The sequence below is a fragment of the Papaver somniferum genome, chromosome 8 (assembly GCF_003573695.1).
Source record: "Papaver somniferum cultivar HN1 chromosome 8, ASM357369v1, whole genome shotgun sequence".
Lineage (NCBI taxonomy): Eukaryota > Viridiplantae > Streptophyta > Magnoliopsida > Ranunculales > Papaveraceae > Papaver > Papaver somniferum.
The window spans coordinates 21,434,204-21,450,255 of NC_039365.1; the positions used below are offsets into that span (position 1 = coordinate 21,434,204).

The following is a 16,052-nucleotide window of genomic DNA, read 5'->3' on the forward strand; positions in this document are numbered from 1 at the left end:
TGACCCAAAGTCTCAACAAACCCTTTCTAGATTGTCACGTCCAAATTTCCGATACGAGCAATCCTCGTCAACATTCAATATCATCATCATTATCCACTCCCACCCTTTCAAGCCAAATGATGTATATGAGCATAGATTACAACTACGCAACCATTAAACTTTAAACATCAGTTACATTTTCATACAATGATAAGTTTTCTTTAGTGATCACTTCATTCCAATGCTCATAAGTCGTAATCTTCGATTTCTTTCCTAAAGTATTTCACGCTTGTTAACTTTGGGTAGGAGAAGTTTGATCTGAATATTATTTTCTGTATTCTTAAGTAAAAGGGCTATTTTCAGTTTCCTATGGCATATCAAGAGTATTTAGCTAAATATGGATTTGTCGTGACAGTCAAACATGGACAACACTTTAAGTAGAAGATAACAATATGTGCAAGGGGCTTCTTTGTTCTTCTTTGATTTGTCAATTTTCTTTTATAGGCGTATATTCATGAAATTTTCCTCATACTTAGGAACTCACGTTAAACATGTCTGTCAATTTCATTAGGAACTCACATTAAAGCTCAGCTCTTATCATGGATTAAAATGGTACAACCTAGATGTGGATTGGATGTGCAGTTGGGTGTTTTAAACTGGGAGGAATTGTCTGTCCAATAGGTGGTTTTTGTTTCTAATCTAGAGGGTGAGAAGTTAAGAACCATTACTTGCCCAACTCCCACAACATGAGAATGCTTCGTTGGTTGATCATAGAATCTTAGACTTTGCATACTGCTACTATATGTGAGAATATTCTCATTAGTTTTCTAACTAGAGAACAAGGTAGACTAATTAAAACAACCAAAAAGAAAAACTGCAATTTCCAAGTACACAAATGAAGAACTTTTAAAATTGATTTAAATTGAGTTGCATCATTCTATATCAAATTGTTTCAAAGTTTAGACCTTTAAACTAGATTTAAAAAAATAAAAACAAAACAAAAATGCCATGTGCCTGCCGATTTGCTATTTCTTTCATGGACTGTCCTATGAAAAGAAAATGAACTTGATCAATAGATACATTATCATGCACGAACGGCTCTGTATATATGCGACTTGTTAATGGTATGACACACATTAACAAACGTCAGACAGACTTTTCACACACAAGGTTACAAGCGACTTGGTAATAAATTTCTTTATCATCCTTGCCCTGAATGGCTGAATATGTTTGTTGATATGTTCCACGCAATTTGGTTATTAACCTAAAGTTTCATTGGTAGGTAACTACTCTTCTTACATTTCTATATTGCATTATTTGGTATTACACTCCTTTTCTTGATTACATAGACTCGTAGTTTTAAGGTTTAAATCAATGACATAGAATGATGCAACTCAATTTAAATCAATTTGAAAAGTTCCACACTAGAAAATGTCCTTTTTATTTTTTGTTTTTATAACTAGTTCTACCTTCTCTAGTTAGCAGCGCACTGATTTATGTTTGCATCTGTTTTCAAATCTCTATAAATTCACAGCATGCCGATACACAATCTCATAACCTGATCACAATAGTATCCGAGATACAAAATTTCAGTCAGACATGGCAGCATACAATTTTTCGATTGTGCATCTTTCAGTTTTCTTTTGCTATGCCATTTCTTTAGTGTCTTCTTTTTATGGTGGTGGTTTTAGTGTTGATTTAATTCATCGAGATTCTCCTCTTTCTCCATTTTACAGCTCAACAGACAAAGCTTCTGATCGAGCTGAGAGTGCCATTCGTCGTTCCATTGAGCGTTGCAGTCACTTCAGTAAGAAGAAACCTTCGTCAGAAAAATCATCAAACAAACTCGGTAACATAACGTCAACTGTAACACAAGGAGTTGTGGGTGACTATCTAATGTTACTTGCAGTTGGAACACCAGCACTTCCGCTATTAGCAATTGCCGATACGGGTAGTGATATTATATGGTTTCAGTGTACACCTTGTGATGTTTGTTTTCCACAAACAACCTCTCCAATATTTGCACCTGAAAATTCGTCTACTTATGAAAATATTCCTTGCACAACAAAAGAATGTGATGCTCTAAGTAGTGTCAGTAATGTTATCCCCTGTGATGGTAGTGCTTGTAAATATAATATAAGTTATGGAGATGGATCGATCTCTATCGGAAACTTCGCACGTGAGACCCTAACTTTTCAATCAACCGAAGGTACTGAATCAGCTATATCAGTTACTAACATGGCTTTTGGTTGTGGTCATAACAACACTGGAATATTCAGTGCACTTGAAGCTGGTTTGGTTGGTCTTGACGCTGGACCATTTTCGTTGGTTTCTCAATTGGGTCCAACCATAGATTACAAATTTTATTAATGTTTGGTGAATGTTAATGCAAACACAACAGCAAGTAAATTAAACTTTGGAAGCAACCCTAAGCTAGTTGATGGATCAAAAGTTTCAACTCTGATAATCTTTAAAGAAAACCAATCTTTCTATTATCTGACACTTGAAGCTATTAGTGTTGGTGATATTAGAGTTCCTTTCAACACCAGTACTAGCAGCAGTAATGAAGTACTACTTGAAAGTGGGAATATAATTATCGACTTCGGTTCTACTATAACAGCCAAAACACGTATTGTTTGGGAGAGAACACAACTATAAGAGGAGAACACGAACTTGAATAGAAGACGTTCTATTGATATAACTTATGTGTACAATTGATCTTTACAAGATACATATATATATATATATATATATACTAACTCTTCCTTGAACTCCAAGATATGATGAATTCCAAAACTAGAACAATTTCCTAAAATACAAAAGACTTCCAAACCTAGAATAGTTTCCTAAAAATACAAAAGACTTCCTTAACAAGATATACTTGTGTTAGGCAACACACACGTATTGTATGCCTTAACACCCTCCCGCAAGCGTAACGGGTGATCTTGAACCGTTAGCTTGAACCTTAATAGAGAAAACCGATCTTTAGACAAAGCTTTTGTAAAAATGTCGGAAATTTGATCCTTAGAAGATATAAACCGAACATCAAGAAGTTTCAAAGCAACCTGATCACGCACAAAATGATAATCAATCTCAATGTGTTTCGTCCTTGCATGAAATATAGGATTAACAGTAAGATATGTTGCACCAAGATTATCACACCATAGAACTGGAGATGATTGAGTAAAAACTTGAAGTTCGGATAGAAGTGATTGAGTCCACATAATTTCAGCAGTAGCAATAGCAAGACCTCTATATTATGCTTCAGTACTAGAACGTGACACGATTTTCTGTTTACGAGCACTCCAATATATAATATTACCACCCAAGAATACACAATAACCACTGGTTGAATGTCGATCTTCAAGAGAACCAGCCCAATCGGAATCAGTATATGCGCTAAAGGATAACTATAGAGAAGAAGACGGTCGAAGAAGAATACCAAACGTAGATGTTTCTTTAAGATAACGAAGTATACGCTTTACTAAGCCCCAGTGAAACTCAGTGGGTGCATGCATAAATTGACAAACCTTATTAACAGCATATGCTAGATCCGGACGAGTAAAAGTCAAATATTGTAAAGCTCCAACAATACTACGATATTCATTAGCATCGGTCAACAAGGTACTGTGATCAGAAGACATGTCCCCAGAAGTACTAAGTGGAGTGTGAATAGGCTTAACACCATCCATTTTCGCACGAATAAGGAGATCATGAGCATACCTTTGTTGAGAGAGAAACAAACCAGAGGATGTACGAACTGCTTCAATGCCAAGAAAGTAAGACAAGAAGCCAAGATCTTTGATTGTGAATTCTTGTTGTAGACGATCAATGATAGACTTAATACTTGTAGAGTTAGAACTTGTAACAATAATATCATCCACATAGACTAGTAAATAGATAGTACCAAGAGAGCCGTTATAGAGAAATAAGGACGAGTCACACTTCGAAGTGACAAAACCAATTTGCAACAAAAAGGTACTAAGCCTGTGATACCACGCACGGGGAGCTTGTTTGAGACCATAAAGAGAACGATGCAACTTGCAGACATGCGTAGGAAAACAAGTATCTACGTAGCCCGGTGGCTGTTTCATATACACCTCTTCTTGAAGTTCTCCATGTAAAAAGGCATTTTGCACATCAAGTTGATGAATTGGCCAATTGGAAGACAAAGCCAATGTAAGAAGAAGACGAATAGTACATGGTTTAACAACCGGACTAAATGTTCAGAATAGTCAATACCCTCTTGCTGATTATAGCCTTTTACAACTAATCGTGATTTTCGACGTGCAATTGTACCATCTGGAATGCGTTTAATACGAAACACCCATTTACATCCAATAAAGTTCATAGAAGAATTATATGGTACTAACGAACACGTACCATTCCGAAGTAGAGCATTAATCTCATCATCGGAAGACATACGCCACTGGGGATCTTTATGAGCCTGTGAAATACAAGTAGGTTCGAGAAGAGAATCACATACCAATGCATATTTGGAATTTGGTTTAAAAACACCAGCTTTAGACCTTGTCACCATTGGATGAGTGTCAGAGATAGAAGACGGAGACTGCAGAAGAAGAACCGGGGAAGAAAAATCAGTGGCGGTTGTGGCGGCTGAATCGAACATAATAATGGGAACTGTCGGCGGCGGTGACGGCTCAGAAACATTATGGCTGACAGCTGATGACTGGTTTTGTTGGCTAATCATTGGTGCTGGCGGATGTTGCGGCTGAGGATCATCATTACTGTCGCCTAATGATTGACGATGTTGACTAATGATTTCTGGAGGTGGCTGATGATTGCTGACGGCGGAGAACTGCTGGCGATTAATGATTGCTGACGGTTGATGAGTACTGACAGTTGATGATTGCTGGCGGCTAATGATTACTGACGGCTGATGATGACTGGTGGCTAATGATTGGTCTTGGGAATAAGACGGCACGGAAGCAGTAGACAGAAGAGAAGGCAGAAAAAGATTTACGGGAGAAGAAAAGGGAGTAGAAAAAGGTACCTGTGAAGTCGTCGACGACGGAGAAGGCTGTGCTGTGGCGGCAAAAGGAAAAGTGGTCTCATCAAAAACAACATGACGACTAACATAAATCCGACCTGTAGGAATATTAAGACACTTATAGCCTTTTTGAGAAGGACTATAACCAATAAAAATACAAGGAGAAGAAAGAGGCTCCATTTTATGAGATCTATATGGACGTAAGTATGGATAGAACAAGCAACCAAACACCCGAAGTAAAGTGTAATCTGGTGAAAGACCAAAAAGAAGTTCATACGGAGAGGAGTTATGAATGGAAGTAGACGGACCACGATTCATTAGAAAACAAGCGGTGTAAAAAGAGTCGTACCAATATGAGGATGGTACAGAAGCCATGTTTAGGATTGTAAGACCAGTTTCACGAATATGACGATGACGTCGTTCGACTAAACCATTTTGTTCAGAAGTATGTGGACATGAAAATCGATGAAAAATACCCAGTTGGTGAAGATGCGGAGTAAGTTCTCGATACTCTAGTGCGTTGTCAGATTGGAAGATTTTGATTTTTCGATTGAAGAGATTTTCAACATGCTTTTGAAACAAAAAGAATATTGACAAGACATCAGATTTCTGAGACATATGAAACATCCAAGTAAAGCGACTAAAGGCATCAATAAACATGACATAGTATTTATATCCTTCATTAGATAGAATATGAGAAGGTCCCCAAACATCAGAGACAATTAAATCTAATGGATGCAAATAAGTAGTTTTACTAGAAGGAAAAGGGAGTTTATGACTCCGATGTTCATGGCAAGAGGAAGAAAACTTAAAAGTCTGACTAGAAACCGGAAGAGAAAACTGGGAAACAACCTTACGCACTGTGCGTATCATTGGATGTCCTAATCTAGAGTGTCAATCTTGTAAGGTAGCACGCTCTCCTATGTAGGCTTTAGAAGATTGAGACGAATTATCAAGTTGATAGAGACCACCCTTCCTACTGCCACGAAGAAGAACCTTCCCGGTACATCGATCCTTCACAAGACAAAAAGTTGGATGAAATTCAAATAAGACATTATTGTCAGTAGTAAACCGAGAAATAGACAGAAGATTATGAGAAATTTTTGGTGCATGAAGAACATTACGAAGCCACAACTTACGGTTGGGAGTTCCCAAAACAGAGGATCCAACATTAGAGATTGGAATAGAAGAGCCATTACCCATTTGAATTTGATCCGGACCAGTATATTCGTTAGAAAATTGGAGACGAGAAAGATCATTGGTTATATGATTTGTAGCAACACTATCAGGATCCACGAAGGTGTAGATAACAAACCAGTTTGAGCCGCATAAGTACGAGGAGCAGAGGTAGGTGGCTGACGTCGAGGAGGACGAAACGAGCGATCGAAACGATTCCAACAGTCATTAGCTTCATGATTCTTGCGACCACATAGTTGACAGGGAAGACGCACATCTGTGCGTGAGTTGTAAGGCTGTGCTGGGCCGAGAAGAGAGGAATGATTCGAAGTGTTGGAAGCAGCTGGACGAGATGGGCTTGACATGGAGGAGAATTGCTGGGCCGAAGATGTACTGGACCGAGTAGGAGGACGTGAAAAATTGGAAGCAGCTGGACGAGAGAAGTTGGAAGCAGCTGAACGAGTTGGGCCGGATGCTGCAACGTTATCTACAGGTTTAGAATGCAGTGACTTTTCTTGGTTCTCAATACGAAGTTCATACATGAGATTATAGGTGATAAAATCCTCTAGTTTCATGGCTCAGTGACAACAGTATCGGCAGCTGCAAGGTTGTCAACGATATTGCGAGCTCGATCAATATAATCTCGCATAGAAAGAGATCCTTTGCGTAAAGCCTGAAGTTCACATTGCAAGTGATGGATATGAGCATCTGATTTTGAAGAAAAGAGAGATTCAAGAGAGGACCAAATAGCATGAGAACTTCGGAGACGATGAACTTGTCGAAGAACAACAGGAGTTAGCGAGGAAAAAATCCAGCCAAGAAGAATATGGTCTTGCTTTAGCCAAGGAGCATATGCCGGATTGGGTGTATCACTGTTGGGAAGAGTTGGAGACGGACAAGGATTGTCACCTCTGACAAAACTATCGAGTTCATAACCTTGAAGATATGGGAGAAACTGAGCACGCCATAGGGAGTAATTGGTGTCATCAAGTTTGATAGTGATGATGTGATGAGGTTGAGAAAAGATAGAGGAAGCCATCATTGATTGAGAGGAGTTGAGTATGGTTGAAAGGACAGAGGAAGAAGTATATGCAGCGGAATACATAAGATCAATAAGCTGATACCAAGCTAAAACACGTATTGTTTGGGAGAGAACACAACTATAAGAGGAGAACACGAACTTGAATAGAATACGTCCTATTGATATAACTTATGTGTACAATTGATCTTTACAAGATACATATATATATACTAATTCTTCCTTGAACTCCAAGATAGGATGAATTCCAAAACTAGAACAATTTCCTAAAATACAAAAGAATTCCAAACCTAGAATAGTTTCCTAAAAATATAAAAGACTTCCTTAACAAGATATACGTGTGTTAGGAAACACACACATATTGTATGCCTTAACAATAACATCTCTACCAACTGATTTTTACGCAGCATTTGAAGCAGAGATGAAGAAAGCCATTACAATTGATCCCGTTGCTGATCCTAATACAATTTTAAGATTATGTTATCCAGGGGATTCAGACCCAAGTTTGGTTCCAACCGTTACTGCTCATTTTACTGATGCTGATATTGTTCTTAATCCCTTGAACCTTTTCAAACTAAACGGCGACAATGATGAGTTTGCATGTCTAGCATTCCTGCCAACCGATGACGTGGCTATCTATGGGAACACAGTTCAGAATAACTTCATTGTTGAATATGACCTTGTGAACAAGTTGGTATCATTCATGTCAACAGATTGTCAAATGGAATAGAATTGAAGATTAAGGAGGAATATTTTAACCTGAACGTACGTTTGATCTGCTTATACATGTTCCTGAAGAATCCTACATATAAATAAGACAGTCATGTAATTGATGCATTATATAATAAGTAACACATATATAATAATAATTCTCTACCGCATCATGGATTCATGTTGTAGGAATATAACATCGCACATGTATTATATGCGAGTAAGGAATAATTAGATGTGTGCAAAGAGCGTCGCATACACTCAGATGCGATGACGAATTGAATGATGTCGACCTAATCAAGAATAAAGTATGAAGAACTGTGTGAAGTTTATAAGGTCTGCGAAAATAACTAACGTACATATGCGATAATATCGCACAAGGATTCCGAAAATAAAGGATCTCTTAGATGTTATCCATTATGTAATATCAAGAATATAAAGCACAGTTTGGACAAGTTAGGCAAGATAAAGAGAGGTCCAGATTTATCTAGGGAGGAGAGAAATCAATGGCAGTAGTTTGCTCCACTTAAAAACATTATGAAAGTTTTATTAATTAGTGTGTCATTAATTGATCATAATAAATAATTCATTAAATTCTCATTATAAATGTCTTCTTAATTAATCTAATAAATATGTATTCAATTAATAAATAATTTTAATAAAAAAATTATATTAATACAAATTAGTGGAGGTAGTGTAAGAAGTATTGGCTGGTAGAAATAGTGGCGGGTGTTAATGAGTGGTGGTGGTGGAAGAAATAGTGGCGATGGGTGGTTTATGGTGGTGTGCGCTGGTGAATATTCGTGGATAATATTAGTTCTGTATATCTAAAATGTGGGTAGCATTGTATTGTAATAGATGTAGTTGATTGTTGTTAACAAGATTGATATAAATAGATACCATATTTTTAGGATGATACCATGCTATTTAGGAAAAAATAATGATAACTGTCGGATTACCTAAACGGTACCTCTGCTACTTTTATTACACAATTGTATAAATCGTGGTTCTAAATGTTAAAAGAAAATTGATCGCAATACAAAAGAGAATATAACAATAAAAAGATATAATGAAAATAAATTAATTAACGGCCTAGGTTTACGAACAACTGTAAACGGGAGGTGGACGGCGGTTATGGTGGAGAAAGAAATAGTATCATATGGTTTTGTGGTGGTGGCGGCGGCGGTTGATGAGTAGTAGTAGACTATATTAATTTTGTGTTGCCATTTTGAATAGTCTCGGTTAAAGTACATGAAAGATTAAAAAAAAAAAAAAAAAGACTGTCACGTCATATAATTACTAGAGGCAGATAGCACAAGTCAAAATCCAAACACAAAAAATTACTTATTGTCGAGATTTGTCGTTACAGTAAGGGTTGTATCCTAGATAGGTATACTTTTGTTCCTATTTGTTTGTATCGTATTATAAAACGAAGCTTCGCTAAGTTAGGAAAGATAAAGACTAATCCTGATTTTTCTTTCCAATTGATAAATTCACGACTACAGTCGATTCTACGAATACACACTTTAATTGAGAGAAATTCATTACATATTCTCTTCATCCCATCTCAAAAATCAAAATCAAAACAGAGAAATTTGATCAACTGAAAATAACATACGTCTTCCTATAAAAAGAACAATTCATTTTCTCACTCACATTCGTTAGGATGAGAGGATTTTGAAAACTTTAATTCCCCACTTTGGAGCAAACATAAGAAATAAAATTAGGAAGGGAAGATAGATTGCAAGAAGAAAAAGAAAAAAAGACTTAAATCCAAAAATATACTTCTGGTCAATCTTCTTTCCATGTTCTCTCAATCTTCTTCCACCAAAACGTACATCTTTGACCAATCAAATTACTCCGAGGTAATAATATTTGAGAAAACCATTTCTTTTAACAGCGCTTCCTGTATGAATTTTTGGGGTTTCTATCATTTTTTTGAATTTCATTTATTGTATATTTAACTGCAATATACATTTTCAACGATATCCTACTTAATTACAATAATGTCATGGTTGTATTTGGGTGTTTGTATTTTTTTATTAGATCCAATTTTCACTAAATTATCTAACATAATTATACGTAATTTATATTATGGAACGGGTTAATAAATGATCCATTAATTATTGTTTCACCAATTGCTTATAATAAATGATTTATTAATCTTTTTTCATTATAAAGTGTTCTATTAATTAGATTTTCACTAATTTCTCATAATAAATGATCTATTAAATTCTTTTCACTATAAGTGTTCCCTTAATTAAATAAATATATATTTCCATTAATAAATAATTTTGGTAAAAATAAAAATGATATCAATAGACACTGATGGCGGTAGTAGGTGGTGGAATCAGTGGCGTTCTTAAAAGGTGTCGGAAGCGGAAACGTTAGTGGTGGTCAGGGGAGTAGCCAAGTCCAATTTTAATTGTTTTTGATCTTTTTTTTTATCATAAAATGGGTATCAAGTGTATTTTGCACCCTATCCAATTTCAAAAAAAAATTTGCCCCTCTTCCTCAAAATCCTGGCTCTGCGTCTGGTGGTGGTGCTGGAAGAAGTAGTGACAGTGGATCCTGGTGAGTGGCGGTGGAAAATATTAGTACCATGTCATTACAACAAGGATAGTCGGATAACATTGTGTTGTGAAATATGTGGTTGGTTGTTTTAGGAAGATTGAAAAAGGCATGTACCATATATTTCAGGGATGATATCAAATCATATATGACAAATTGTTCATGACAGCTGGATCAACCAAATGGAACATGTGCTATCTTTGGTACCATCAAGAATACAAAGAAAAGTTTGGATAATTTTTCCTATGTAAGTGGTGGTTCAGATTTTTCCTTGCAAGATATAAATCTAGGGATGTAATCGTTTGTCATAAGTGATGGTTGTGATTGGGATTTAAAATGCATCTAACGGACAAAATTTATCATGTCATTAAGGTTCCATAATTCTTCATAATAAATACTCTATTAATTTGCCATGACAATATTTTATTAAATGTCAAATTAAAAATGATAATATATAAATTATTCTACTAATGATGATAATAAATATATATTATTTTACTCAGGATTAGTTTGGTATTGATGCGAGCTTTACAAAAGTGCTTTTCCGATGTACGTTACTAGGCCGACCTATGTTAAAAAAAACAATTGAATGGTTGTCAATGTACGTTACTGTGTCGAGCTCTATAAAAAAAAGCAATTGAATGGTCGGAAATTATAAACTAAAGTTAAAACTTATTCTAATGTGAAAATATCAGGTTTAGCTATAGTTAGTGAGAAAATGACAAAAGCAGACATATATGTAATATTAAATTTACTAATTAGTATTATTATTAAAAAGTATTATTTTTCTTAACCACTTTTTAAAAATCAATAATTTTTTAATATTTATTGTGAATAAATTAAAGTATATTTCAGTGATAAAGTATAGCATAAAATGTAATTTGAAAATAAAAAATAATTATCTTTAAAGAATAAAATATAACGAATAAAAATTGGTGATATACAGATTCAAGCATAATTGTTCTCAGTTATAAAAAAAGATGGGATTGAATTGGAAAATAAAATATGAAATTAGGCTGAACTATAGCATTTGCTTTTGAAACTATTAAAAGCTCCTTCTCCTCCACTTTAAAAAATTATAGATTTTGGAAGTGTTTTGCATAAAACAACACTTTACGAAATCTTTGCTAAACACTGGGATGAGAAAATATTGCTATAAATATGTTTTCAAAGTACTTTTTTTTGATAGAAAAAAGCAGTACCAAACTTAGTTAGATTGGCTAACGATTATATTAGTGGGCCATAATGACGGTAGCAAGTATTGGTGCCCAGTGAGTAATTTCGCGTCGTCTCACGTATTTCTTGATAAATGGTTTCACGTTATTTTTATTTTAATGATGATGGATAACAGAGCTTATTGTTAGTAGAGCGTATTGTTATTTAAGTACTTAACAATTTGACTTACTAGCTAATCATGATTTTATTATTTTTATGCAACGAATAACCTCTCATTTGGAGGCGTAATATAGTAGAATGTAAGGGATGGCCCGCTACCGATAATGTCCTCACTTAGCCATTGCGGTCATCTGACAGTATGGAGTTTTCAATGGCCACCGTTGCGGTCATCCAGCAGCAGCTTCTCAGGAGGTCACCCATCCCAGGATTACTCAATACCGAGCATGCTTAACCATAGAGATTTTTCGCCAGGTCTCGGTGTTAGCAAAGGACAAACCATTACCTATATTCCATTTGTCGAATCTTACATGCCGAGTCGGATTACTATAATACCACCAAATTATTTTGGAGCCGTCTTCGGCTCCAGAATATGTTCAATCCTTGACTCTGGCATTTTTTCTCACTCATGAGACCCTTTCCCGACACAATCCGTCAAGCATACTCTTCCACCCTCGACAGGTAACCCGTGGTCGACTATAATTCTATTCATAAGGACCTGATCCTCCGTGAATATTGTCCCCACTTAGTCATTGGGGTCATCCGACAGTGTGGGATTTTCAACTGACACCGATGCGGTCATCCATCAACAGTTTTCTGAGAGGTAGCCATATCTAGATTACCCTCACCCGAGAACGCGAAATACAGGGCTTTTTACCAAATCTGGATCCAACTATGTTGAAAAGTCCACAATGTTACGAAAGGACAAGTCATTACCTATATTCCATTCGGTGAACTCTTCCTGACGAATTGAATTATGTACATAATATATCTGGGAAATTTGAAAAACTAGAACTATATCGTATATGATTAAAATGTTTGTTATCGGAAATGACTTAACATTTTGAAATATAATTGCTTAAGTGAATGAATTAGCTTTTTATTATGTCAATTAAAATAGCAAGAACATAAAATACGTTATGTATTGTTGATTCAATTCTGAGTTTTACTCTTTTCAGACTATTCTTAAAGGGGAAAAAAATAACAAGGATCCGAACACTGTTAATATCTACACAATTATTCTTGAGAAGAATGAGTTCAGGTGATGAAATTTTGTTACAGCTTACATAGTTTAATGTTTTTGTTCCGCTCGGTTGTTGGAGTATGTGGCGCGATAAACCGCATATGTATAGCTAGGGATAGTCCCTCATGGAATAAAGAGGAATACATGTGGAGGTTAATAAGCTTGGGCATCTCCATACATAGCACCAAGGCATTTTAGTTAAAAACCCCACACCTCTTATCCCAAGGTGGTCAAGTGGGGTTCAGGGTTATGCGGTCGGCCCTGAGTAGTGTCCAATGGTCCGTGAAGATCCTAACAATTGGTATCAGGTCAGAGCCCATAGTTGGTCAACTGTCCGAACTTTGAAGTGGTTGTGGAAGTCACCCGGTTTAGGACGCAAGTGGAGTCAGACTCAAGGTGAAGCAGACAAGGCCCAAAGTCGAACTGATACTCAAGGTGGAGTTAGTGTCTCACCCATTAACTTAGGTGGAGCAGGGTTCTGGATCGACAAGGAAATGCTCAAGGCTGAATTGATGCTTAAGTTGGAGTTAATGTATCACACATCAAGTCTCAAGTGGTGCAGGGTTCTAGGTGAGCAATAAAATTCTCAAGGTGGAGTTAGTACTTGCCTTCTCATTAACTAAAGATGGAGCAGGATTCCAGGGCGCATAGTGACAATAATCATGATCGATGGGTAGCATATACATATGGTAATCATATGATGGAGTCTGACTGGACTGGTGAAGTACTTAAATCTCGTCAAGATGGAGATTGTTGGAGTATATGGCGCGATAAACCACAAATATTTAGGTAGGGACAGTCCCACATGGAAGAAAAATGAGTACATGTGGATCTTAATAAACTTGGGCATCCCCTTACATAGCACCGAGACCTTTAAGATTAAAACTACATACCTCTTATCCCAAAGTGGTTAAGTAGGGATAACATCAGGTAGAAGTAGAATCCATACGTAGCACCGAGGGTCGGGGCTCTTTAGTGTTTTAATCTTGGGCTCTTTAGTGTTTTAAGTTTGGGCATCTCCTTTAAACGTAGCACCGAGGCCTTACCGATCAGTGACGCTTTCTTTCTTTCAGGTATCAAAAGAAAGTAGAATCCATCAGATAACTGAAGGGAAGAAACATCAAGTGGAAGTTCAGATGCATTTGCGTTAATTATTGATGGGAAGTCCCTTGCTTATGCTCTGGAGGATGACGTGAAAACTGAAAAGCCTCTTTCTGGAATTTGCAGTGGGTTGTGCATCATTTATTTGCTGTCATTCATCACCAAAACAAAAAGCACTTGTAAGTTCACTTTTTTTCTCATATATATATATATATATATATATATGTATTGCACAAAATACTTCTGTTACTTAATATGCTTTGGTGAAAACGAGGTCCTAAGAGATAACCCTTGTAAGTTACAAGACTGGTTAAGAATGGAACCGGTAAGACAACATTAGCTATTGGTGATGGAGGCAACGATGTGGGTATGCATGAAGAAGCTGATATCGGAATCGGTATTAGTGGTGTGGAAAGCATGCAGGTAAGCTAGTACACTAACAGCACAAGACCTAATTTCGTTCTTCTTTCCGGAGAACGATCCTTTCTCTAAGTTACTCATTTATGTCTTCTAATCTCCTTGATTCTTACTGACAGAATCTACTGCAGAATTATATTACTATTGTTTCTAAGCTGTATGTTTGAGGGAATGGATTTTGTAAATATGTAAATATTTGTTAGGAATTTATACAAACAGTCAGTGTTCACAAACTTAAATTTGACTAAATCTTTAAAACTGTGTATGGAATTTGGTGGTGGAGCTGGTTACGGTAGTGGGGACGGTGTAGTGACGGTGGTGGAAAGAATTAGAGATCATCTAAATTAGGGAAAACTGAAACAGAAGCTGGGGAATTGGTCGAATATAAAACTGGTGGTGAAGGTAGAATTAGTATGTAATGGTGTAGTGTTGCAGCAGCTGGATTTGAAATCAAAATTTTGAAACCAAAAAATTTAATGCAATTTTATTTTTATTTTTTATTAAGATGCAACAGTGGTACCTGAAGTAGATTGAGCTAGTGACGCTGGTGCTGATGGTGTAGTGGTGGTGGTGAAAATTACTGATCATCTCGTCATCCCGATTAGAGGTGAAATCAAAATTAAGGATGAAACCCGAGTTGTGGAATTGGTGGATTCTGAAATTGGTGGTGATGGTGAAATTAGAACGTAATGGTGTTGCTGGAATTGAAGGAGGAGGGTGCTGGTGGTTGTTACAGGAAGAGGTGTAGTAGAGTGATCGGAGAAGGATAAAGTTTTTGTTTCAAACAGAGCAGAAAAAAAAAAGAATAATAAAAAAATAGGGCTGAATTGGGGCCGTGGAAACTAATTGGGGTTCATGACACATTTTATACCCACATGTAAAAATATATGGGGCTTCCAAAAATGAGAGTGAAATACCTATTTTATCCTTTTCTAATAACTAAACCTAAAATCCTAATACTAATCGAGTGAGGGCCCCATTCACAACTCAAAACAAAACTCTTCTTCTTCTCCTCCTCTCCCCTCTCTCTGCACCTCCATCTTCTCCATTAACGATTCGGAGGAGATTTTTTTTTCTCAACCGATTCTTCGCGTAAACTTCTTCTACAAACATGGCTCATACAAAGCAGACCGTTAGAAAGGAAAATCAAATACTTAATCTGGTAGATGCAGTTAATGCAGCGAAGGAGCATCAGAGACTGAGCAAAAAATCAAATCAGCCGGTGAAGGAAATGGCTCCGATCAGAAGGTATGTTCACTAAAACATCCAACTGTAACTTGGGTTTGTGTTTAATTTGATGTTCTACTGAAAAATTAGGGTTTGAATCGGGAAAATAGGATTCTCAGAAATTGAGTCGTTAATCATTAGGTTTTATTTCTTAACGATTTTGCGGATGCATGTAAATTTCATCAAAAATCGTTAACCATTAGGGTGGCGGAGAGAACGATCCTTCCTGTAATTTTTTTTAGAGATTAGAATCGTTTCAAATATATTTTTTTTCTTAACGATTTTTGATTTGCATGTTAAGTTAATAAAAAATCATTAACCATTAAAAATATGTGAAAACGACTCTAGTTAGGTTGTGCGCTAGTTTCTATAGACGACCCTTTTTATTCATCAACGACTCTATG

The 16,052-nt window shown here is 36.3% G+C and overlaps 1 protein-coding gene and 1 long non-coding RNA gene across 2 annotated transcripts; one reads left to right on the forward strand and one right to left on the reverse strand.

Moving 5' to 3' along the window:
- Window positions 1-1,578: 1,578 nt before the first annotated feature.
- On the forward strand, window positions 1,579-2,637 carry LOC113305247 (aspartic proteinase CDR1-like). Its single transcript, XM_026554327.1, has 2 exons — window positions 1,579-2,272; window positions 2,381-2,637. The coding sequence occupies exons 1-2, from the start codon at window positions 1,579-1,581 to the stop codon at window positions 2,635-2,637; spliced, it is 951 nt and encodes a 316-aa protein (XP_026410112.1).
- Window positions 2,638-13,623: 10,986 nt separating this feature from the next.
- LOC113306856 lies at window positions 13,624-15,350 on the reverse strand. Its single transcript, XR_003338871.1, has 2 exons — window positions 14,942-15,350; window positions 13,624-14,152 (listed from the first exon to the last, which is right to left on the reverse strand). It is a non-coding gene; the product is annotated as an uncharacterized LOC113306856 (long non-coding RNA).
- Between the last annotated feature and the right edge of the window lie 702 nt (window positions 15,351-16,052).

Bases quoted from the DNA above. Each gene is read 5' to 3' on its own strand.
- LOC113305247 (XM_026554327.1), top strand. From the start codon at position 1,579: ATGGCAGCATACAATTTTTCGATTGTGCATCTTTCAGTTTTCTTTTGC. The intron at 2,273-2,380 runs GTTTGGTTGGTC...CAAACACAACAG, and splicing joins ATTCAGTGCACTTGAAGCTG to CAAGTAAATTAAACTTTGGA.